Here is a 25,277-nt window from a genome sequence, read left to right as displayed (position 1 = left end):
TAATGGGGAAAGCACCGGGCGTGTGCCCTCATCAGCAATCCTTTAAACGCTGGGCAACCTGCTGGCATTTGTGTTCCGCCCCCAGGGGGAGCATGGGCTGCACTCTGCATGGGCACCTCCGGTTTTAAAGGGGCTCTGGGTGCACGCTACGTGGAGGGGCTGCAGGTCCCCAAACACCCACGCTGCCTCTTAACCGCACCACCAGGATGGGTTCCCCACGGCAGGCGGAAGCGGCCACTTTCCATTCTACTGGATCTTCCGACCCAGGAGAAAGGGGATGGAGCTGCACGCCACCTGCTTGCGGAAACAAGTGGTAAGAACTCTCCACCGTTTATTAGCTGGAGGGTGACGATGTGCGTGGAAAGATTTAAGATGTTAAGATCTTTAGATTGAAGATGTTAGAATCCAGTAAACACATCAAAGCTAAACGGTATCATATTCCTATATGCAAACCTGCGATATTTTGAAAGTAAACCTAAGCCAAAAAGCCACCATGCCCTCAAAGAGGCAGCATGTCAGTCAATGTTCAAGCGCCAGGGTCCCGGGGACAAAGTGTGGGTGGCCCGGAGGAAGACGCAGATTCAAGATGTGAAGACAATGAACCACCTGGGCCTGCCCTGTCCACACCCCGTCCCCGGACCCCAAAAGGCCTCCAGTCCTAGAAGACAGGATGGGTCCCCCACCCCAGCGCCGGCCTGGTCTCGACCCCCCGTGCCCGGGGCATACTCACCGGCCGCCTCGCGGGGGACGCTCCGGCTGGGTGGCTTGGGCGGCGGCACAGGGACCTGTTTACTGGGCGCCCTGGCCACTTTTCTAACGGGGGGCGCTTCGTCGGCCTTGTGGCCAGCCCCAGCGGCAGCCCCTTTTGGAGGCACAGGTGTTTTTTTGGGCTTAGGTTTGGGTTTAGGCTTAGGAAGAGCTGGAGGAGGCGGAGCAGGTGCTGCTGTTTCAGAGCAGTGTTCGGTGTCCTCTACAAATGAGAAAGCGACAAGGAGCAGACTGATAGACACACCGGATAAACACAACAGCGAGACACATGGCGAGAGCAGACAGACACACGGCTGCTTGGCCCTCGGGGCCAGCGAGGTGCTGGGAACCAGAGGCAGCACGGCGTGGGGTGTGGAGGTTACTCTGAGGACACCGGCTGAGGACGGGCGCGGGGCCCAGACGTCAGGCCTGGCGTCAAGGCTGCTGAGCGCTGGCGTGAGCAGAGGTCAGAGGACAAGTAATCAGATTCACCCCGATTAAGCTGATGTGCAGGCCCACGAGCAGATGGTCAGCGTGTGTCACACTGCCGTGCGGGACCAGTCACTTTGGGAGCCTTCTCGGGGACTGGCCTGCTCTCCCAAGTGCCCCCCCCATGAGGGCCGTGGGTCCCGGTCTCGCTGTGGCAGCCACATGGTGGACAGGGGTTCAGATGTGAGGCTACCACTGAACTGACTGAGCCTCCTGGCCTCCCAGCACCACACCCTCCCCAACAGCAAATCTTCCTGCAACCTTTTCAAGCAGTGTCACAGCTACAGTTAATGGGGGCTTGAAATCCCCAAAATGACACTTGTTTTGTAACATAAACACAAACAGCAGATTTTGAAAAGGCAAAGGTCAAAATTCACATGTAAAGGTCACACTTAGGAACTGTGGCCTCTTGGCGGCTTCTCTGAACAGAGGGGAACAGTCACCCCTCACTGCTGCACGCGGGGATGCCAGGCGCCTGCTCTTGCTGCCCATTGGGATTTTTCTGATACTGACTGACTGCAATGAAAGCAAATTAAATACTGTTCTGGCCTAAAGAGCCAAGCAGCTTTCCTTTAAAAATGGGGCACAGTCAGCAACGTAAGACAGCGTGACGACAAGACGAAGCTGCCATGGGTGAACAGCCAAGAAAGGGCTTTTATATTAGGGTGGATTGCATTTAATTATTCTTTTTCTTGTTCAGTCCTTTTTTATCACACGCCCATCAGTCCACATATAAAACTACCATCAGAAGAATTTAAGCTGCAGTTGGCAATCAGTAAGACTTTTTTTTTGAAAGTCTGCTGTTGCCCTACCATGGCAGCGGCGCTCTGAGTATACAGGTGTGCCGTGCCCCTCCCTCAGGACGCTTGGGGCTGTTTGGTTCAACTCATGTCTCCTGGCTCCTGGACTGAGGTGGCAGCTGGCCTTGGTGTTGGCCGGACCAGAGGCTGGACAGCCTGAAGTCAGTGTGCCATGATGCACGCCTGGAACACGCCACCGAAGCAGCCTGCAAATGCTGGGGACACAGGCCGGGCGTGTCCAGACGCATCTTGGAGCATCAGCCCCAAATGTGACAGCAGAGCGCACCCATCCACAGCGAGACCCTGCCACCCGACTGGATGACAGCTCACAGGCGAGTTATTTCATCCCTCAACCTGGCACACAGACCTCTTCCTTTTCCTGCATGGCCTCCACCGGGCATCCTTTCTCTTTCTGCTTGAAGTTTTCAATTTTAAAGCCACATGCCCCAAAGGATCGGCTCGCAGGCTCAGGCAGGAGAAGACGTGTGCCCGCAGCAGGGGAGAGAAGGAGCGACACAGACTCGGCTCCCAGGGCCACACTCTGCTGTCCTCACGGGCATCTCCCACCAGTGTTGAAACGTCCAGAACATCAGCAGAGCCCCATGTGGGTACATGCGTGTGTGCACAAGTGGCATGACTTCTGACTAAATCACAAATTCTGTTACCCTGGAATTGTATATCCCAGGAAACCAGGCTCTGCCGCCAGGGCTGGTCAGTGAATGAGGCCGACTCACGGATGTCACTGAAACACGTCAGCAGGGAGCACGCGCCTTCCTTTCGGCTGGGAGGAAAGAACAACTCGCACATGCCCGTCCTTCCGACCCCGTGGTCGGGGCCATGGTGACACGGTGGGGCTCCAGAAGGTTCTCTCTTCGAGCGGAGGTTAAGAGGGAGGCGGAACCCTCCCGGATGCCACATTCTGCAGCACTTCCGGGTAGCAGGTGTTTATGACACTTCCAGGTTTGGCTCCTTGCACCCCGAGCAGCGTGTGGTCCAACAACAGCAGACAGGCCGCCCTGCCCCCGCCCCACCCCAGCTATGCCCGCTCCCCGCAGGCCTCAGTACTCGAGCATCTTCCTCCTGGAGCCCACCTGGGCCCCCGGAGCTGCCCACCTGGGCCCCCGGAGCTGCCCACCTGGACCCCCAGAGCTGCCCACCTGGGCCCCTGGAGCTGCCCACCTGGACCCCCGGAGCTGCCCACCTGGGCCCCCAGAGCTGCCCACCTGGGCCCCCAGAGCTGCCCACCTGGGCCCCCGGAGCTGCCCACCTGGCTCGCTCGGTAAGATTTCCTGCACCCATGGTAAGACTTCTCTGTTGTTTGGGGAACAATTCATGTAAGTCATTGCTTACTTCCTTGAAAGTCCTTTAAAAGAACTCAACGGGAATAAGAACAAACAATTTCCAGATCTCTCACATTAAATTCTAGGCTGCATCGAAAGCCCACAGGTCCGTTCTTCTTCTTCTCACATATTGAGACTGACTTACTGAGAAAGAATTTAACAGCTTGGAGGGACTTCAAAAATCCATCACTGCCTGTGTGAATTCTGTCAACCGGCCCCCTTCAAGTGGGAGGCCAGGAGCCCCGAACTCAAGGAGGCATCCCCAGGGTCGGCCCAGCAGCCCGAGGCTACTGCACCAACTCTGAAAGCCGCGGAGACTCGGGAAGGGCCCCCAGCTGGAGGGCAGGGATCCCTGCCCCGGCATGACGCTGAAAGTGTTAAAACACTGAAGCACTGCCGAGGAGCTATTTCCCTCGAGGACTTGAACTGCACACAGTGTGATTCTGCAGATGTAACACGGTAATAGATGGAAGAGGCTCTTGTGTGGGTTTGCTTAGCGTGAAAAGCAAGACAGCATTGCATCCCCAAATCATGGGTGAGCTAAGATCAAGGGAGCCCAGACAAGATTGATTGCTGCAGGGGGGCAGGGCCAAAAGGGACTCTCGGGCTCCCAATACTCTAGAGAAGTACCTGGCCACCTTTGCTCAAATGAGGTCATTGTAACTCATTCTAACGCCAGGCACTGCCAGCTCTGCAGAGCCTTCTTCGTGCTCAGGAAAAGGCCCCAGGCCCAGTGCTTCTCCTGCCATCAGCGTGGCCCTGGCGTGTCCAGCATCCCCACAGTCCCGCTGCCCGCTGAGTGGGGTGGGCAGCACGCCAGATTCCTACTATGCCCCTGCCTCCCACTCTGCGAGGCATTCCCCTGGGCCTCATGGGGCCAAAAAGAAAGAATGCAGTACTGCCCAGGAAGACGCAAGGAAGCACAGACTCTTCTCCAAATATCCAAGGGCCTCCGAAGTCTGCCACCGCCTTTTCAGAATATTAAGGTCAGCTGGATTTACTAACACAAAACTGTCAGCAAGTCCGTATGAGTTCGATCGGGAAGCATTTCCTTTGAAGTCAGGCTAGCCCAGGGACTGTGTGACCCCTAGCCGGCCGGGCACTGCGGTTGGCCCCATGCCAGGACAAAGGACATGGCTCTCAGGGGTGGAGAGCCTGGGCCACAGGCAGACCACAGATGGATTTGGGATTTACCGGTTTGGAGAGACAGGACAGTTGGACTTAAAAAAAAAATTGCTTCACTACTTGCATAACCACTTAAACTGAACCCCTTTAAAATCTATACTTTATTTACATCTACCTTCTCTTTTATGATTGAGGAATAGTATCATTGAAAACATTCATTTCTCATAATCAGTGTTCGTAATTTCAACCAGAGCCCTTAAAGAGACTAAGGCTAATTAGTAAAGCCCCATAAATGGTATCCTTAATATCTAAATAAAGCAAAATAATAAGTTTTCGATGGTTTATTAATAGGGGCTTCTAAAAATTTAAAGGCTAATTTGCATGGAAATAAAAGGTGATTGTGGACTCCCAGAGAAGAGTCTTATTTCACAATGCCTGTTTCATAGGGTCATCAAATGTCCTTCTATACCCTTAATCTATGGAGGATTTGGGGCAAAAAATAAAGAAAGAGAAGTTTGCTTCCAGCGATGTCTAAGTTTTCAAAATGCCGACAGGACCCAAACTAGGTTTGACCAACTCGGGCCACCCAATGCCAAAACAGTGAGTTACAGCCAAGGGAATAGTCTCTTTCCTGCGGTGCACTTCTTAGCTCATGGAACCATCTAGAAGCTCCCAATAGGCCTCGCCCAGGGGGCGTTCCAGTAAGAGCTGTCTTGAGATGTGGGTCAATCGGCCATCCAGGATCTGAATTTTCTGGGGTCCTTGGCAGACACGTGTTTTGTAGGTATCTCAATCTACCCGAGAAGCCTCACTCTAGAAACCCAGGTGTCTGAGGAACTCTTCAGAATCAGCCAATATTAGCCTCTGCCACACCATGGGCAGATCATAGAGCAGAGGTGTGGCCACCTGCCGGGCACCATAAGCCTAGGCCCCAGCATCTCTGGGAGCTACTCCGGGTCTCTCTCAGAAAGCTCCAGAACCTGGGCTCGAATGTACCATGCTGGGGCACGGATGCTGAGGTTCCCCCACCCTACCCTGGGGGAGGTGGAGAGGCTGTGCTGAGTTGCCATTCTGCTCCCTTGTCCTCCAGGCCGAGTGACGCAAGGGGCCATCTGTAACCAGCAGAGAGGAGTTCAGACCCCTGGCTGGCCCTTTCGTTTGAGAAGACCCGAGAACAGGATGGCATCCCCGTGAGGATGCACAGGCTCTGACCAGCCCTCCAACGAGAAGCCGCACATGTGCTCACGCAGCACAGACTGGGGGAAACCGCTGTACCCTCCCCACCTGTCCTGCATCTGCGAGCCTCCTCCACAGACACCCCCGGATTCTGGGGTTGCCGTTCGGAGCCTAAGGAGCTGGACTGAAGGGAGACAGCCCTGGATCCCTCGCCGTTTACCTTTCGGGTCTCCTGCCTCGCCTTGGTGCAGTGCTGTCTTCGCAGAGGCGGTCCCTCCTTCAGGGCTCGCTACCCTCTCCTCCCAGGGGGCATCCTCTCCGATGGGGATCATGTGCCCGTTTGAACTCTCAAAGTTAACTGTGACATCTCCATCTAAAATGGGGAAAGAAACACCTAGATGTCTAACTTGATGGCTTTCTTAAAAATCACGTCAGTCTCTGAGAACCAAACACCACCTATCCGGTTCCACCATGTTTTACTAAATGACCCATTCAGACAGAAGCGCTAGAAAGCCGCTGGTCCCCCAGCATCTCTGTGGGCAGTGTACCCGCCAAGCCCAGACCACAGGGACAGCTGTCCTCATTAACTCGCTGCCCTCAGCAGATCCCCGGGGGGCAGCCCTTAGGAGCCTCTTTGTCATTCAGAAACTGAGTGGTGAAAGGAGAAATCTGGAAAATGAAACAAACATTTTAACAAGTACCCAAAACACAGAGTGAATGCAAATACACAAATACCATGAAACGTAATCACACACACAAACAATTAGTGAGAAAGCACGAACATTTCTAAGCACCACCCTAGAGCACACTCTGTCAACTGTGTAACACAGCCGCCATGCCACACTCCGAGAAAGGATGGTAGCGAGGCTAATTCTACTTTTAGTTTCTTATTTATGGAAATACTGAAAAGTGCTCAGTTAATTGGTTATATACAACTGACCAAAGAAGCCCTTAAGTGGGCTTAATAATAATCCGAAACCATTATCTGGGGAAAACATATGAAGAAAAGTAATCCTAGAGGAATTTTCTAAAAATCACAGCTAAAAACAAAAGTTCTAATATGTCATCTAAGTGTTATGTAACTCATTTTAACCTCTGAACCTTCGTGAGTTCTGGGGGTTTCAGTAGTAAATGAGATTTTGCAGAAACTCTTAATTCAGTGCAGCTTGAAAAGATTAACCCCAGTTCATAACTGGAAAATTTTAAGAGGCTTTCCTACTATTATAAAAGAAACATTAGTGAATTGAAGCTTTGACTCAGCACACCCGAAGAAATCCACGATCACAGCTGTTTTAATGCAATTTTTGATTAGTCTTATTTTGGAAATCATTATAAACAGAGACCATCGCCCAAATTTCTAGTAAACATGATTGCATTGCTTTAGCCCAACAACAAAATACATTGGTCTTCTCAACAAAAACAGGTGTGGCCCTTTTAATAAGCAAAATATATATTATGGAATGAGGTCAGGCCCCAAATGAAATAGCAATTACCGCACATTGCTTCCAAGCATGATAATCAGTAATGAACAATAACTGGAGGCAATGTCATTGCAAATGAATCTTAGCTATTTTAATGAAACTAAGACAATAATTTCTTAAAGATGTCAAGCCAAATCGGAACCAAAAGGACATTGCGACCTAAGCAACTGGCTGGAAAAAAAGGGGGGATGTAGGGGGATGGGCAGAAAATAATGTTCAGTTAATAGGCCCAGGAAAAATAAAAAAGAAAGGAAAATTTCAAAAAAAAGAGAATCATTTTCTTTATATAAAAGTCCTCAGTTTTTAGGTTACCAAATGTAAATGTTTTCTTTGACTTTAGTTGGTAATAAAAATATGTTGAAAACATGTTACATGACAACTTATTTCTATTTTAAACATTAATATATTAAAATTCTTTGGTAGGTTAAATAACAGATTTTTTAATTTAGAGCAAAAAAGCTAGAGAGACAATCAAATGGAACAGGGCACAAGAAGAAAACGGGTTAGTACGTGATAGAAACACGTGGAAAGGCACTTGCTTGATACATGAAATAAAGCTAGTGCATGTATATGAAAATACTTGCAGAAAATGGAGACATGCTTATGATAAATAAGGAGAAAGGGAGAAATCCAAGAATAAAACAGGAGAACTGAAGTTATTACAATTATTTGGTGTGTGTAGCGAAAAGGTCCTATAGTCCTGTGCATTAATAAAGTTTTGCAGGATGAAAAGCAGTTAAACCCTTGATCTGGCTTGTGCACGTGAGTAAAACACAAGCAGAGCGGAGAAGGGCAGGTGCTGGGCTGGGCCGGTGGCGGTGAGGACGGACCTGGCCAGGACACGAGGGGCTTTTGCGTGCAAAGGGAGCAGCAAACTCAGGAAGGAGGGGCCAGCTTAGAGGAAAGCAGGGACACGCACACGGGAGAACGTGGTTACAAAAGGGAGCAAGAGTGGTGCAATTCTGGAAAGCAGGTGTATTTAGGATATAGTTAACGGAGGAAGAGATCTGAGGAGAAAATCACGTATGACCAAAAGGTGAGTGACCCATGAGAAGGTTCAAAAGCCCTCCACAGGAGAAACAGCAAGCGTGGGGCGGGGGCAGTCATCCTTCCGGCTAAGGGAGAAGGCGGAGGGGAAGGATGGAGACAAGCACAAGCCACGGGTTGGACGGTGGTCTTCTCAGACCACCAGACCAGCCACTGAACTTTTAGATTGGAGGCGGTTCCTCGTGAGAGAGAAAGAACCTAAAAGGGAAACCAATTGTAGCTGGGGATGGGTCTTGGGGCAGGATGGACCGGGGGCAGACCAGGGAAGCTGGAAGCATCCAGCGATTGGACGCAGGCAGAGCTGCCAAGCGCTGCCCAGAGCAGAAGGCAAAGGTGATGGAAGACGCTTCATGGAGAGGAGGGACAGATGGCACCGGGGAAGGGTGCTGCCCAACCCCGGCTGCAGCTCAACACACATTGTGGTTCTCAAGAAAACTGCTTCTGGAAAGGTGACCAACAGCTACTTTCTCCAGCCCTTCCTGCAGGTGGCACAGGTGACTTTCAAACATTCAGTCACCGTGTAGTGCTAAATGGACATCAGGTGACAGGTAGGAAGTGAAGGTCAGTGGTTTCTGACTTCCCAACTGTAAGCCCATTACATTACGTTTAGGTTAAAGATGGTTCTGTTAAAAAAACAAAACGGTTTTGTTCTTTTAATGTTATAATACTTTAAGCATTCAGCTGCAAAAGGTAAAGATAAAGGCCAAACAGAGGCAGGTTTCTGGGGAGTAAGCATCTATTGGCTCAGGAAATTGTAACCTATCATGCAAATAACTAAAGAGCTAGGCAAAATAAAAACCTAGCAACACTGCTCAGCATTTCTTGAAATTGACCGCTGCTACTTGTTTTTAGAAAAGGGATACTTCTATCTACGAATTTTAATTGGAACCAAAAAAAGTCTCTTTATTCTCTATCTTTAAACCCACTAAAGTTTAAATCATAAAATTGTCCCCTTTTTTTTTTAATTGTTCCATTAAAAAATATATATATTTCTATATATAAAGTACACCCAGCAAGTGCACGGGCCCATTCCATAAAGCTGATGGCTGGGATGTGGCTGTGTGATTTCTCCTCTGCCACCAGAGATGGGACAGGAGGTGGGCTTTGATACTACAAGTCAAACAAAGTTAGGGATACACATTTTTCTCATTTTCAAAAGTCTCAGACAGGAAATAAATAGCTTCAGGGTGTTAGGGAACGAGGGAAGACAAAGTTCATTCACAGGGTATAGTGAGAAAAGTTTGACAGGTCAGAAATTGAAACAAAATACCGAAAATTATGAGGGCTCAAGAAAAAATAGTATTACTCGGGATTCTGTGTTTTCTTTGAAGCAGGAGTAAACCAAATAAAGCATTTCCTAGCTCCACTGTGGTATTACTTGGATGTAGGTAACAGCCATGTTATTTTGATTTATAAATAGAAAATGTCTATAAATGTTAAGTTCTTTGCAAGGAAGACACATCAGGAAAAGAGAAGTACTATTATTTCATTCCCAAATCAACAGCTCTTTATTTTGCCCCATGAAAGTACAATAATCATACTTTATTTACCCTAGTAAATGTCAGGGGGAAATGGCATGAGATCAATCAATAATGTTGCAACTAAAATGTCCTTTAATTTTAATGGTAGTGGGAGGGGTGAAAATCATTTGGTTTTATTTATTTGGAGAAATAACCAATGTTGGTCTCTTCTTTTGAGGGTCAACCTCCGTTTCCATCTAAGCCTTGTCTTTCTGAACAAGATTCTCCTTGGAAGGGTGGAGGAAAATAGGAAGAAGACTTCAGAGGTAGAAAAAAAAAATACTCGGCAACAAAAATCATTAGTGAAAAGGTGAGGAGCAACTAGATTCAGAGAAATGAAAAGAGCATAATAGCAGGAAAACTGCCTGAGAGAACGCATAAAGCAAATTAGTTTAGCTTGCTTGTTCATGCCGTACCAATCTTACTTAGAGTGTATCATGGAGAGCAGCAGCGAGAGGCACATTCACCACTGCTTTTCTCTCTTTTCTCTTTTATTGGTTGTCCTAAGAAACAAATAAGACATGAACAAGCTGAACTTGTATTTACTCAAACACCTGAGTGAACTGGAACAGAAATACTGAAGCTCAAGAATGGAGAAGAGAAGGAATCCTGCAGCGCTGGCGTTGTGTTGAGGGTCCCCAGCCACGAGTCACCGCTGAGGAGCTCTGGCTTTAGCAGAGCTCACCAGAAGGGCCATGGAACGTCCTTCTAAAATATCCCAGGTTCTATGCAGCCCACAGAGGCAGGAGAGAATAAAGCAAGATGCTTGGAGGGAGTTACTGCTTTCTCTCTGATGATAACAGCATTTTAAATTCCAAAGGAAATGAAAGAAAGAGCAAAGAACAAAGGAGCACATGATTTTAAATGTATGATTAATTTCCTCACCTTCGTCAGGCAATTCCTTAAGAACTCCCCTTCTTATCAGCTCCTCTCTACTTTGTCTTGTGGATATCTTCCTTTCTAATACTTTTAAAGAGAATAAGCACAAGTAAGACTCAAGTCATCACTCAAAGTAATTACGAAAAACATTCCAAGTAGAACTGAGCATGTTCTTTTTAGCCTCTGGAGGACTCGAACCCCAGTTTTTCTTGCTGGAGGCGAGTCGACTCACGGTCTGAAGCTGGGCCACCTTGCCTGTTCTTTCGAAGGGTGACACTGGCCGAGAACCCAGCCTTTACGCCCCATCAAAGGCCTGTTGTCGCTTTGAAATATTCCGGGCTTAGGTAACGATTCACCCTAAAGCCCAGAGTTCTACGTTGTGCAGATGCACAGAGCACACGTCTACATAAAGGCCATCAGTAAACATTCAGGGAACCCGTCTGAATCCCAGAGAGAAAGGATTCTCCTTCCAGCGTTTTCTCTCTCACATCTTCTGTTGAAAAAGTCCAGCACAGCAGATCTCTGTAAACCCCTCTCTGCCATATACATGCAAAATTCTAGAGAGTTCTGGTACATGTCCAGAAAACCCCAGGACTTAGAAGATGGAGCCAGGCTAGGAACTGGCAGCTTTCACAGGCATGTAAAGTTGCTCCGAAGTCCTGGAGCAACTTCATAAAATGAGCTGAGGGGATGGGGCATTGTTCACTTTCCCTGCTCATAAGATGAGTTCCTGAGTCCCAGATGTTTCTGCAACCACCAGCTGTGCCACCTACTCGGGGAGAGGGGGGCGCGTCACCCACTAGCCCTCTGCATCATCTCCCCAAAGCGTGTTCCGCAGAGCTCCAATCTGTCCAGAGGCAATGGTCCAAACAAGCACCTCTTCCCAGCGGCAAAAGGCTAGAAGGAAGGGGGGCCAGTGGAGGCTTCCCTGAGATTCCCACGCCTGCAAATCCAGAGGCCAACCTGGGTAATACCATTCTGAGATCCAGCTGAGCCTCCGTGGCCCAAGCCATGCCGGGCACATGCAGAGGGAGCATGAGATAACACTGAGGATAGGCCTTCTGAGCCGGCCAGGTGCCCACAGCAAGGGCACACCGAGGGGCAGGGTGCTAGGCGAGGGGTGGCCGCAGAGCCCCCTCAGGAAGAGGCACCCATGGCGTGAGCCCAGCGCTTCGTCTCCCTTGGCAAAACAGGAGTTTCCTCCTTCTTGGTAACTAGGAATAGTGTATTCCCTTCGTATCCTGGTTGTTAGAAGGGTCAGATTAGAACTTGCTTTTGAATACCAATTTCACAAGACAGTTCCAGGTTGACTCTCTGCTCCTTCTCAGTGATATGGTTTAATTTGCGTATTATTTTTAGTGTATATGCTCTTGGTTGGAAGTTTTGGCAGATTTTTTGGGATGGACTCAGAATACAAACAAAGAAGAAAATAAACAAATGAGGAGCCTAAAGAGTGACAAGGAGCATCTTACTGGTTTAAGAGGAACTGAACACAGAGCCCCACATCCTCCCTTAGATGTGCTCAGCTGCCTTACTCTCGGCCCTCCCTTCGGAAGCAAGGAGCAACCACCCACTTAAATGGGGTGGTTCTAATGGGCAATGCTGGGGAGGTGTGCAGGGAGGGAGCAGGAGGCGTCCTTCGATGGGAATTATTTTAGGTAAATAAGGTGTTTGGGGCACCTTTCTAAACTTCTTCTTTCACAAAAATGTATCCAGTTTTCCTGCCTGCCTTTCCCAGACGGGTCCCAGAGGACATACCAGCTTATCTTCTGCATGTTCTGACTTAATTTCGGCTAACGAGCCACCTCCTCCCTCTCGGGAAGCTGCGGGACCTTGGAGCGGAGTGTCTCCCTGCAGGGCTGCCGGCCCAGCCATGACCTCCCGCTGTGGCCTGTCAGGAGGGGCCTGGACACTGCGTGGGCTCAGCCTGTCCCCAGCAGGTCCTGTCCCGAGGGCCTGGCCTGTCCCCAGCAGATCCTGCCCCGTGGGCCTGGCCTGTCCCCAGCAGGCCCTGCCCCGTGGGTCTGGTGTGTTCCCAGCAGGTCCTGCCCCGTGGGCCTGGTGTGTCCCCAGCAAGCCCTGCCCTGTGGGCCTGGCCTGTCCCCAGCAGATCCTGCCCCGTAGGTCTGGTGTGTCCCCAGCAGGCCCTGCCCCGTGGGCCTGGTGTGTCCCCAGCAGGTCCTGCCCCGTGGGCCTGGTGTGTCCCCAGCAGGTCCTGCCCCGTGGGCCTGGTGTGTCCCCAGCAGATCCTGCCCCGTAGGTCTGGTGTGTCCCCAGCAGGTCCTGCCCCGTGGGCCTGGTGTGTCCCCAGCAGATCCTGCCCCGTGGGCCTGGCCTGTCCCCAGCAGATCCTGCCCCATGGGCCTGGCCTGTCCCCAGCAGATCCTGCCTTGAAGGTCTGGCCTGTCCCCAGCAGGTCCTGCCCTGTGGGCCTGGCCCAGTCAGCACGGATGCAGAGCACATGCCCCAAGGCTGGGCCTGCCTCCCGGGATCTGTGTGGCTCAGCTAGCCAGGCCAGCCCGGGTGGGGGCAGCTCCTGCCTTGGACCCAGACTCCCACTAGGCACGGCATCCCCAGGCCCTGCTGCATGTCCTCCGACCCTAGCGGACAGTGTGGCCACGTGCACCCCTGGGGTTCCTGGAGGCTTTGCCACTACAACCTCAGGGTGGGACAGGCTGTGGTGACGTGGGGGCTGCCAGGCACCTCGAATGGAAAAGGACCAACTTTCCCTGAGACTCAATGGCTGCCCACCCCTGCCACTGTGAGTACGGTCTCAGGCCGTCCTGCATCCCTCATCCCATGTTCCGTGCCCTGCGCCCATGCCCCACACCCTGACTCTCTGCCCTCCAGCTCCCCACGCAGCCCCGGCCGCAGCCGCCTCTCCTGTCTGCCCCCCACCCCCACCCTTACCCCGGTCTTGCTCCCTCCCTACTCCTCTGTCATCCACTGACTTACGGGAGGGGCTGTCCCCCCAGGGTGGGCACCACAGCGTGAACCACACTCTGCCCCGTGGACTGCGCCCGCCCCACTCCCCACCCCCAGCAGGCCTGCCCGGCCTTGAGCACCCACTCAGTACGTCTGGGGAATAAAGTACTAAAAGGAAACAGGCCGTAGAGCTAATGGGTGCTGCTCCATAGTCCCGCCTCAGCTCTGCGGGGTGGCGGGAGGGCGCCCTGCACACAGGGAAGGGCGGTGGGTGTGCGGAGGGTGGCTGGGCGGCACATGGGGCGCCTCAGCGGCAGGGGCCGGGGGCCACCACCAGCCCCTTTCTCGGGACACATGGCCAGGATGGACCACCCCTGAATGAATTCCCCGAGTCACCTGTATTTAATCCGGGCTGGGGCAACACTGCATTCCAATCCAGGCCTGGAAATCTGGGCCTGGAGGCAGCGTGCCGGAGGCCCTGAAAGATGGGCTGAGCAATTATTTGTATTTTCCTCCGATGAATAAGGATGCTGAGGCTTGGAGAGGCTAAATGCATTTTCCTGCCAGACAGCTAGACCCCAGGTGAATGAACTAAAAGCCCCCGGCCTGCATTTGCTAATCGAGTTGATAATTACAAAGATTTCCACTCTCCCACGAGAGGAACACTGATCGCCAACTTTCCTTCTTTAGGCAGAAGAGTAACTTTAAAGTTCATTTTAAACGGTCCTGCCTTCTGCTGTTTAATTTATAAGAGGATGTGGTAGAAGTTCTCACTTTCATCCTGGCCCCACCTACCCAAGGGAGCCCCCTCACCGGGCTTCAGCACTTCCATCAGTGTCTACGGGATCCTTTCAGACTCCCCTGAGCACATTCAAATATTCATTTAAAGTTCTCCTTTTCTGAGTGATTGTTTTGCAAACTGATGTGAATTAAGCTCTTTCACTGGAACAGCTGCCTGTAGCACTTTTCTACAATTTCAGAAGAGGTGACAGAAAAGGGTGTGGTGGGGGGGCAGACAGAGGGGAGGTGGGCTTTGCCCTTTGCAAGCAGGAGGCAGCTGGGAACCCCAGGGGACCAACGGCTGCATCCCAGGGCATCGGTGGATGGCATTCCCAAAGGACAGGCAGATGAGAAACCCCAGGGAACTAGCAGGTGGCATTCACAGGGGACCAGAGGGTGGCATCCCAGGGCACCGGAGGGTGGCATCCCCAGGGGAGCACGATCAGGGCCACAGTGCGGGGCTTGTCTGACCCCATGCAGGCCAGGGCCTGCTGGTGACCTCAGGAGAGACATGCACGGTGGCCGGGTCTGGGCCCCATGGGCACCAGCATGCCCTCCCGCCTCCTCTCTGATTTGCAAAGCCATGAGTTCCACGGGGCAGGCGTGTTGGGGTGCTGCCAGGTGGGTGAGAAGCCATGCTTCCACCTCCTGTTTCTTCACAGTAAAGGAAGAGCAGACCCAAGGGACGGTGAGGCCACACTGGGCACCTATGTTTGCGATAAAGAGACAGAGTCGTCTTCGGGGTAACTAAATTCTGTGGCCACACTCAGAGGAGCAGCTGGACAAGTGATGCACGGAGGCCCCGCAGTGGCCCCGGGAGGGGGTCACATCAGCAGGGCACAAACAATGCCCGCAGGGGGCAACTGCTGCGCCCGAGAGCCCGGCGCTAAGGCGGCTGCATCCCTGGAGTCCGTTCCCCAACAGCCGCACTGCAGGGAGCCCCGGCGCTGAGTGACACGCGGGGCCCTGTATCTCATTTCTCACTAGCCAGGCAGTCTTGGGGCATGTGCGACCGGATGCCCAACTGGCTCAGTGGCTCTAAACCATTCTAAGTGGAGGATCCCCCCCCAAATGACAAGTTCTGCAGCCAAAAGGGATCCTTGTTTTTTTCCTGCTTCTAATGACAGGATTAAAGGAGCTGAAATTCTCCATGTCTTTGGCCAGTTATTTTTGGGGGGGTCGAGTGGGGGAGCTTCAGTATCACCTTCAAATGCCTGTTTTAATGTAGTTGAAGACTGAACAGTAAAACACCACCAGCTCGAACTGCTATTTGAGGGTGAACATCTTAATTAGTCAGAAGACTGAGTAGGAATTCCCAAAATTCCAGGTTTATTATTTCCATATACATATCTAATTAGATTAGATCTCTTAAGAATAGTTAAAAGTTGGTTTTCTTGAAGGTTTTAAGCCTGCCCCTCCCCCTCCCCCCAGCTTCCCACACCACAGACTGTGCGGGGTTTGGGGACAGCCCTGCTTCTTCGGCAGCTGGGAGAGAAATCCCACCTGATTCCTGCCTGATCCTGCCGGGGGAGGGCAGAGGCAACTGCAAGTTAACTTTTTTAGTTTCCAGGATGAAACACAAAATAATAGGCTTTTCACAGTAGCTGAAACTACACCATCAAAGTTCGACAGCAATGCCAACTTCCCACTTGGGCATAAAACTCCTTTTCAACAGCCTCCCTTACCACTTTTCCAAATTTTCTGATCATGAGAGCTGGTATCAGGGTCTCAGCATCCTTCCTGAAGAGTGAAAATGCTACAAAGCAGACCCTGGATCAGGAGGCATGCATTCGAGTCTTCCTAAGCCACACTGCACTCGTTTCTAGACCCAGTAGCAGGGATTGTGAGCAAGACACGGACCCTCTGTGTCTCTGTTGCCAACATGGAAACACAGACAGAAAAACAACCATGGATGGATATTACAACAATGAAAAATCCTGCAGTGTCTAGCACAAAGTTAGGACTAGAGAACAATAGTTTTTTTCCTCCCCTCCCCTGCATTTTCTCCTTACACATAAGTAGATGCCTTCAGGAACATTCCACAGATACTTTTAGTTTGACAGGCCATGTTTCCAGAAGGGAGCAGGCCACTGGGGTTCAACTATGAGTCCTGCCACCCTCCAGCCCAGGAACCTTGAACTTGAATCATGTAAGGTTTGTTTTAAAAACAAATTAAACTGCAAAACAAGTTTGAGCCACAGTGTTCTATATCAATGCTGAGGACCGTACATCCAAGATAAAAAATGAATCAGGAGAAGTTTTTATGGTCCCCTCCCTGGTATAAAACGAGCAGCCTGTTTTCCAGGATCCGTTCTTCTCTTCTATTTGGTACTCTATTCTCTTGTGTTTCTTGCACAGCCTCTTATGCTTGTCTCATTGTGCTGTTTGAATCTGTTATGTACCCCAGAAAAGCCACGCTCTTCTAATCCACTCCTGCGGGGGCAGACCCATTGTGGGGGGGACCTTTTGATTCAATTATTTCCATGGAGATGTGGCCCACCCACTTCGAAGCGGGCCTTTATCCTTTTACTGGAGTCTTCTCGTGAAGAGCATAAAGACAGAAAACACAGACGAGACAGAGGCAGAGAGATGAAGGCTGTAGTGAGAGAAGAATGCTCTGGAGGTGTGAAGACCTGCAGGTCCCACCCACCTCAGAAAGTGTCCCCAGAGAAGCAAGCAGGACCCACAGGGGCGCAGAGAGAAAGCCACTGGAATCAGAAGCTGAAAGCAATGCAAGCAGGGAGCAAATGACCAGCAGCTGATAGGAATCGCAGATGCCACTGGCCTTTCTTCAGAGAAGGTATCCTCCTGTTGATGCCTTAGTTTGGACATTATCGTGGCCTTAGAACTGTAAATTTGTAATCTAATAAATCCCCTTTGTAAAAGCCAACCCATTCCTGGTATACTGCATTCCAGCAACTTTAGCAAACCAAAACATTCATCATAGGTGTAAAGACACACGTTCTTGGAAAGAGGAAGTTTCAAGAGAATTGGTTTCAAACCTACAGAGTCTGGGTTTGGAAGTAGTTGTCAAAAACTGGGGACAAAGAGCATTTCCAGCCTGGGAGAGCAAACCCCTCTTACCTAACACAGAAAGAAAGGAGACTGAAGATAGCAATTTACATTCCAAGTAGGAAACAAACCAGGAAAAGATGTGATCCAGAAAACAGTCAATTTCCAGGCCTTGGCCGTGGTGACAAAGACCGGAAATACATCACAGGATGAAAGAGAATCACAAAGGGAAATAAAGTAACCGGCTTTTCTGTAGGATCCTTCTCACCAGGCCAGAAGGGGTTATGTGGGGCCCTCAGAAGGGCTCAGAAGCAGGGCCACCCCGAAGGAAAACAGACCCAGGAAAGCATCCACTCAAGTAAGGCCCCAAAACAATCAGATCCGGTGAGAAAGCACCACAACACAGTGCTCAGTCCCAACAGGCGTCTTCTTTATTAAGAGACTGATGGGGACATTGTTCACCCTCCCACCACTGCCCCAAGGAAGCAAATACCGCCAAGAAAAAGGAAGAGTGCGTGGAATAATTCCACATCTACAGGGTATGATTTTAAAAAAAAGTCAGTTATAATCCAAAATCCCTAACATCATTTCATTCCTGGCTCACTTAAGAACTTTTTTCTTAGACTTCATGGTGGAAATGCTTTGCTCATCCGAATTTGCTTCCTGTACAGGCCCAGCTCCCCTGGAAAAGGCTGGAGGCTTTAGATATTGACCAGTTCTATCGCTGGACAAATGTAAACTTACAATTCAGCTGAGGTTAACAAAAAACCAGTAATATTCTGATTTTCTAGAATGCACAAGAAGCATGAGAGTCTTTTCCACTCCATTTAGAAATCAGATATCATGGTTTATATGTATCTGTAAATCATAGGACCTGATGGTTTAGCTGACTGTTTGGAATCCATGGTGAAGATTTCCATATTTATGAAACCACTAATTTCAATTACAACAAATGTGCAGGGGGAAACATTCCTATTATATGACTCCTTCCCATAAATGGTTTTACCCCTTGAACAGACCTATAATAAATAATAAATGCTCCATAAATAAAGAAGTGAGGCCGTCACAATTCTTTCCATCTACCCATAGGTAAAAATATTAATCAGAGAGAAGAATTCATTCCACTGAGAGAAAAACTCTCATTTTATGAGGCCAGCATTTCCCCAATAGCAAAACTAGAGAAAGTCAATACAGGAAAAGAAAACTACAGACCATATCATCGAGTCCTCAACAAAACATTAGCAAAGAAAATCCAGAAACATATGAAAAGAATAGTATATCACAAACCCACAGGGTTTATCCCAGGAAAGCAAAATTGGTCCAACATTCAAAAATCTGTCGACATCATCAACCAAGAGAATAGTCTAAAGAAGAAAACCACATGGTCACATGAATCGATGCAGAAAAATCATTTGGGAAATTTAACATCTATTCCTAATACATACTCTCAGAAATCCGGGAATTAAAAAGGAACTTCCAGGCGGCCACGGTGGCTCAGCAGGCAGAGTTCTCACCTGCCACGCTGGAGAACTGAGTTCGTTTCTAGTGCCTGCCCATGACAAAAAAAAAAAAAAAAAGGAACTTCCTCAACCTGATAAAAGGAATCTACAAACAAAATTCAGCTGACATCAGTCTTTCCTTTTAAGTACAGGAACAAAGCAAAGGTGCCCTCTCTCCATCAGCCTAATCCTAGTAATATAAAACAAGAAAGAGAAGGAGAAGGCATACAGACTGGACAGGAAGAAATAAAACCTCCTATTCATGGGTGACATAACTGTCTACACAGAAAGTCCTAAGAATCTTCCCAGGAACTGCTAGAACAAGTAACTGAGTTTTGCAAGAGAGCATGATGCAATCTTATTTCCGTGGACTAGCAATGAACAGTCGGAAGCAAAATCTAAAAATAATAAAGTTTAAAATAGCCCCCCCCCAAAAGAAAGAAAAGATAAAGAAAATAGTTAGGTATAAACCAAATACAATAGGCTGAAAACTTCAAAATGCTGATGAAAGAAATAAGACCTAAATAAACAGAGAGACATAGCCAATCATAGGTCAGAAGGATCAACATTGTAAAGGTATCAAATCTCCCCAAATTGCAGTCTAGATCTAATGTAAATTCCAAGAAAAATTGCAGGGAGCTGATTCTAAAGACATCCTGAAAAGACAAAGGAACCAACTAGCTAAAACAGTATTTAAAATACAGAATAAACTTGGAGTAATCACACACTGAAATCATAAGACACACAAAGGCAACAGGTAATCGAGACAAAACTGGGAAACTACCAAAGTTAAAAACTTTTGCTCTGTAACAGGCTGGCCATCTGGCAGAAGATATCTGCAGAGAAGATACCTAACAAAGGCAATGCATCCAGAACATATTAAAAAAAAAACCCTCAAAACTCATCATTAAAAACAAACATAAAACAATAAACACTAATTGGGTTGAAGAGACACTTTACCAAAGAGGATGTATGGAAGGCAGATATGCTAATTGATGTTTTAAAAGCATTTTAATGGGCAAGGACAGCCTTTTCAACAAAGGGTACTGGAAAAATTGAACACACAATGCAAGAAATGAACCTCAATTTAATCTCTCACCTTACATAAAGATTAACTCAGAATGGGTCATGGATCAAAACGTACAACCTAAAACCATACTTCTTGTGGAAGAAAACAGAAGACTTTTATAATCTGGAGTTAAGCCATGAGGTCTGAAAAACGAGACTAAAATCTCTATCCATAAAGAAAAACATATATATGCACACGAATGCACACATACGTGCAGGGGGTGCCCAAAGAACCTAGAGAGAAGTTTCAGGTCAACATGAAAGGGGACCTCCCCAGGTCATAGCTGGGACCTGGCCCTCAGGGGGGCTGGAGGATGTTGTCAGGTGGCTGGAGCTGGGGTCCTGCCCGCGAGCAGAACTAAGGCCCTTCCCAACTCTAAAGTTTTCAATTTCGACTGTAAACTCCCAACGCGTCTTCCTGCGGTAACAAACGCAGTGTTTGGTGCACCTGGAAGGGTACTGCGAGGGCCAGATGCCAAGTTCCGAGAGATCTGGAAGGCGTTAGGGGGTGCACGGGCCGTGAGCGTGCGGAGACCCCCGCGAGCCCTCCAGCGCGGGACCCAACGTGTGCACCCGCCAAAAAGCACCCACACCGGAGGGATTCTGAACCCGCCTGGAGGCTGCCTGCTCGCGGACCTCGCTCCCGCGGCGTCCCGAGCCCCACCCTTGGATTTGAACTGAAGAAACCAAACCACAACGTGCGCATCCGAGAGGAAAACCCACCGAGGTGTCCCACTCCTGCCCTGGCAGAGGGGGACGGGCCACCCACACCCTTTGCGGGGACGCAGACAGCGAGGCTCCGAGACGCGCGCGGGGTGGGGGGCGGCATTCCCACCCGCCAAAGTACTGGGCGGAGGAAAGTTCCCAGTGGACGGATCTCTGCGCTCCCTGGGATCCGCGCGCACCTGGAGCCCCGCGCGCTTCCTACCCCCAGCCCGCCTGCCGGCCCCGAAGCTGCTCCCCAGTCCTCTGTCTCCTTCCGTCCCCCTCCCCTATCCCAGTTACTCGCCTGATTTCTGGGTTATCCATTTCTGATTACGTCTTGGGGGTTACACGGGTTTAACCTGACCACTGGGGTTACTCCTGCGCCCCCGGAACAGAGGGAAATTCCTGCTCCGTGTTCCCCGCAGTGCCACGGGAGCCCACGGCCCTGCGCGCCAGACCACCGAGCAGGCGCTCAGTGAGCTCCCGCCCACGAGCACGGCCCCCACGTGGGCCCAACCGCAGGAGCGTCCCACGGGAAAGGGGGTCTCTCTGCCTAAAGTTCTTGGACCCTACTCGGCAGGTGTAATGAAAATTAACCGTGGTGATGCTGATGATGATAGTGATGATGGTGGAGTGCAGAGAGAAACGGCCAAAAGATTTAAGTTTTTACCAGATACCCCTAAGCTCTGTGATTCCTGGAGTGCCCAGACCCACAGCCACGCCATCTACACGTCTGGACTGCAGTCCTCTCCCATCACCTACACCACAAATAAAAGCAACATGTTTAATGAAGATAAGTTGCCTTGATTTTATTGAGGAGTATAATTAGTTTTAAAATAAGGGCAAAAGGTAAGGAAAAGAGTTCTCCTTAATTATCTTACCTGCTTTTTAATAGTTAAATATGGATGTACTTATGAAATATATGATTTTGCTTAGTGTTTTAATTTATTGTCTTTCTTTTCCTTTATGATTTTTCATCTTCAGTTCCTTCTATAATAAACTCCTTACGTTCCCTGTGCTGCATTTTACTTGGTTGGATGGTGACTAAGCAGAAAGCAACTCTAGGCCACCTGCTGGAGCATACAGTGCAGCTCCGGGGGCTGGGAGAACCCTCCCTTAAACAGCTGACCCTGTGCCCCCAGACCCCAGGAAGAAGCGCTCCAGGCACACAGCATGGGGGGGCTCTAAGTCAGGGGTCTCCAGGAACAGGAGACAGGCCCTCTGTCCTCAGGTGTCACTGTGGATAACTGGTGTCCAGTTGGAGCAAGACTGAAGGCTTGGGGGCAGCAAGCCAGGCTGCCTGGGGGCCATGAGCCAGGGATCCTGGAGGCGGAGACGCATGGCGGGGATCGGGGTTTGATGTGTGATCCTCGGGCACAGCTGCCCATTGGGGTCTCGGCTTGTTGGGGCCTGGGCCAGGTTGGAGAGATGGGGCGCAGAAAAAGGGGTGCAGCGAGGAAGGGCACATTCAATGGAGAGGGGGCCGGGCAGGTGGCAGGCCCTGAGGGGCGAAGGGAGAGGAGAAGGGGGAGAGGCGGGCAGGAGGGAAATGGCGGGGACAACCGAGGCATCCTGCAGTGGACAAGCGAGGAATCTAAGGATGGGTGCTGGAAGGGATGACAATGAGAGCGTAACACCACGTCGCCGATGGAGAGGGTCGAAGGGACCTTTAGGGGATTCCGGAAGTAGATGCAGTTCTCGGGGGGGATGAGGGGTGAGAGTGGGGGGCGGTGGGAGCTGCAGATGGGGTGGGAAGCTCAAGGTCGGGCCTTGGTGCCGGCAGAGAAGCTGAGCACTCGTTGGAGTGGTGTTATGTCTGGGTAAGGTCTGGGGAGACCCAAGCATGGCCAGGGATCCGGGAACGAGCCCCATCCTTCGCCAACACTCAGCCCCAAGAAAAGCAGGAAAAGCAGTCATGTAGGAAAAAAGTGTAACTGGCCTTGAGCTCTGAAGAAAACGAGGGGAGAGACCCTTACACAGAGGGGGATATGCAAGGGGCCTGGCTCCAGGACAGACGGTAGAGGAGAGAGAGGCAGCTGGGGTGCAGCCCTGTTCCAGAGTTCAACAGCCAGACGCTTGTGGGTAACTTCCCGCCCTACAGCGGGGCCTCATGGGACAGGGAGGCCCTCGGCTCAGAAGGGACCCCCAGAAGCCTCAACTCAGAGGCGCCGACACAGGCAGTAGGGGAGACCCCACTTTCCTGCCACCACAGCAGTCAACATGCTGGGCAGGGCCACGGGAAAACAGTGTGTACCCCACCGACCACCAACTAAAAACACCAACATGGGAGCCAGCTGGGAAAAGTGAGCTCAGCCCCTGCAGGTGGGCACCCCACCATGCACACCAGCCAGCCAGGAGCAGGAAGGGCCAGCAGAGAGGACCCACTTTCCTCGGGTGAAAAGCACCTCCTCTCTCACCAGATACTGAGGGCCCTGCCAAGCTGTGTGTGAGTTTCCCTGACACACCCAGCCATGATCACATCCAAATGGCTAGATCTTCCCGTTTGGCATGCATTTCTTAAAGAAGGAAACATGTTTCCCTTGGTTGTTTCCAAATACATCAGTTCTCTGGAGGCTCATCTACTTTCCTCAACATGAAAAAATGAACACATGGTACACCATTTTTCCTTTAAGTTTTACTGATCCACTCCAAAAAGCTCAGTAGAAATGTAGGCCCTAAAATAAATACATAAATATATATATATGTATTTTTTAATCCATGGAATGGCACAACACAAAGAGTGAATCAATTATAAAAATGTGATCACGGGGCTGTAAGCTCAACTATGTGATGACACTGACCCAGTGATCATATCCTTCGGACGGTTTGTGCAGTATGAGAATATCTCAATAAAACTGAAAAAAAAATGTGCTTTCATCAATTGTAATAAATGCACCACCCCACACAAGGTGTTAATAATCAAGTGATAGATGAGAACCTGCATTTTATGCATGATAAAAAAACTAAAAAACAAATGAAGTGACAAAATATTCTATAATGGGACACTTGATAACATCTTATAAAAATAAAGTGAAACATTAGCAATAATATGTATTTAAAAACAAATGATGCAAGCAAATGGAGCAAACTCATACAAAAACTGTGAGCATATCTACTGGGCTTGTTTTTATTCCATTATGCAGAAATTGTGATGCAAAGGATAAAAAAGGCCAATGAAGCATTTAATAAATCTTTCAGGTTTTTAATATGGCTTGGTAGTCTCTAGGAACCAGCAACATAGGATCTACAAATAACTTCTTGGAGCTACACTTATTTAAGATACTGTGTCAATTTGAAAAAGAAATAGAGAAAACAAAGAAAGTTAGGCTATGTCCAACCCTCATAAACATGTGTAACCGAAACTATCACTCAATGCCGTTTAGAATGACTTTTCTTAAATACTCAGGGCTGATGCAGAAGTGTCACGGCCACCTCAGTGCTGAAGCCATTTGAGACAGGTGGCAAGAAAGAAGAAGGGGGAGTTCTTTGTAAGTGTCTTTTCTACTTTAGGGGGAGAAAAGTTAGTAGGGTGGATCCAGCTACAGGGCAAGGAGGGAGGAAGCTGCAGTGGCTTCCGTCTTCTCTTTCACAAACTTCTCACTACCACCGGCAAAGTCCTACCGCCATCTTGGGTAGCCATGGTAACGCGCAGAGCCAGAGGCACGCAGGGCTTGGGGAGACATTTAACAAGGTCCTGTGGTTCTGGAGACAACTAAAGAACCGGAGAGAACGATGGGAAGTGGGGGAGTCAGGAGCCATTCTGAGGTCCCGCCATGATACCTGGGCCCGAAGGGGCCTTAGACTCAGCTCATTCAAGGGTCATCCTGAAGGTCCATCGCAAAACCTGGGCCTGAAGGGGCCTTAGATTCAGCTCATTCAACCCCCCGATTTCGCAGATGAGGAAATGAAGCCCAGAGGTGAACGCTTGCTCCAGGCCCCAGGCCCCCAGGCCCCGGCTCTGTCCACCACGGCCACTACCTCCTGTCCCAGGAAGCTGACTTGCTGCTGAAGACTGCCCAATGGCCAAGCTATCATTACGTGTTCTTAAGCCAGGCTCCTTTCCTCTTCTACCTTTACCTTACAGCACTTTCCCAATGCACACTAGTTGAGAGATTAGAATAATCACTACCACCCAGCTCAGACAATCACCAACTCGAGGTTTGCTCATTCCTGCTGTCCCCACACCCACCTCCCCACTGCCCCCTTCTGAAACAACCCCCAGACTTCCTATTCTTTCTTTTTAAATATTAAATGTTTTTAAAAAGTTATACAGCTGTAAATGCATCAGAGGCAATTTTCTTCGGGCAGCTTTGGTGTTCACACCCTGGGGTTGTGCTGTATTTTCCATTTTATTTCACGGCCAGTGCTCAGGTCAGCATGAACCAGTAAGGTGCCAGGCCCTGAACCGGCACTGACCACGGTGGCTGAGGGACAACAGGGCCTCTGACCAAGGGCTTCTTCTGGACAGGAAGCATGGAAAGTCAAACCTACACCAAGAGATAAATGCCCTTCTACCTTTAAATACCACTGACCCTCATTTAAATCAGTCTCCATTCTGGCCTAAGATTCAAAATCCAACGTCCTCCATGAGACCACATAAAAGGCTCCACAGTGTAATTCTTACAGTTTAACACATCCACAAATTAATTTAACCATCAAAACTTCTCACACCAAAGGGGTTAGG

At 49.8% G+C, this 25,277-nt stretch overlaps 1 protein-coding gene across 5 annotated transcripts in view; it reads right to left on the bottom strand.

Annotated features, from left to right (window-relative positions):
- The window catches only part of PHACTR2 (phosphatase and actin regulator 2), a 166,529-nt gene that overhangs the window by 47,443 nt on the left and 93,809 nt on the right, over positions 1–25,277 (bottom strand). For 4 of the 5 annotated variants that reach the window (XM_077143369.1, XM_077143370.1, XM_077143368.1 and 1 more), the window contains exons 3-5: positions 10,611–10,691; positions 5,898–6,050; positions 731–970 (exon numbers count right to left, since the gene is read on the bottom strand). In XM_077143369.1, coding sequence (XP_076999484.1) covers positions 731–970; positions 5,898–6,050; positions 10,611–10,691 — 474 coding nt within the window. The remainder of the gene's footprint in view (positions 1–730; positions 971–5,897; positions 6,051–10,610; positions 10,692–25,277) is intronic. The other variant, XM_077143371.1, reaches the window with a different exon arrangement.

Source organism: Tamandua tetradactyla, chromosome 25 (assembly GCF_023851605.1).
Source record: "Tamandua tetradactyla isolate mTamTet1 chromosome 25, mTamTet1.pri, whole genome shotgun sequence".
Taxonomy (NCBI): domain Eukaryota; kingdom Metazoa; phylum Chordata; class Mammalia; order Pilosa; family Myrmecophagidae; genus Tamandua; species Tamandua tetradactyla.
The sequence above is the reverse complement of the archived record's forward strand: the minus strand, read 5'-3'. Positions and strand labels throughout refer to the sequence as shown.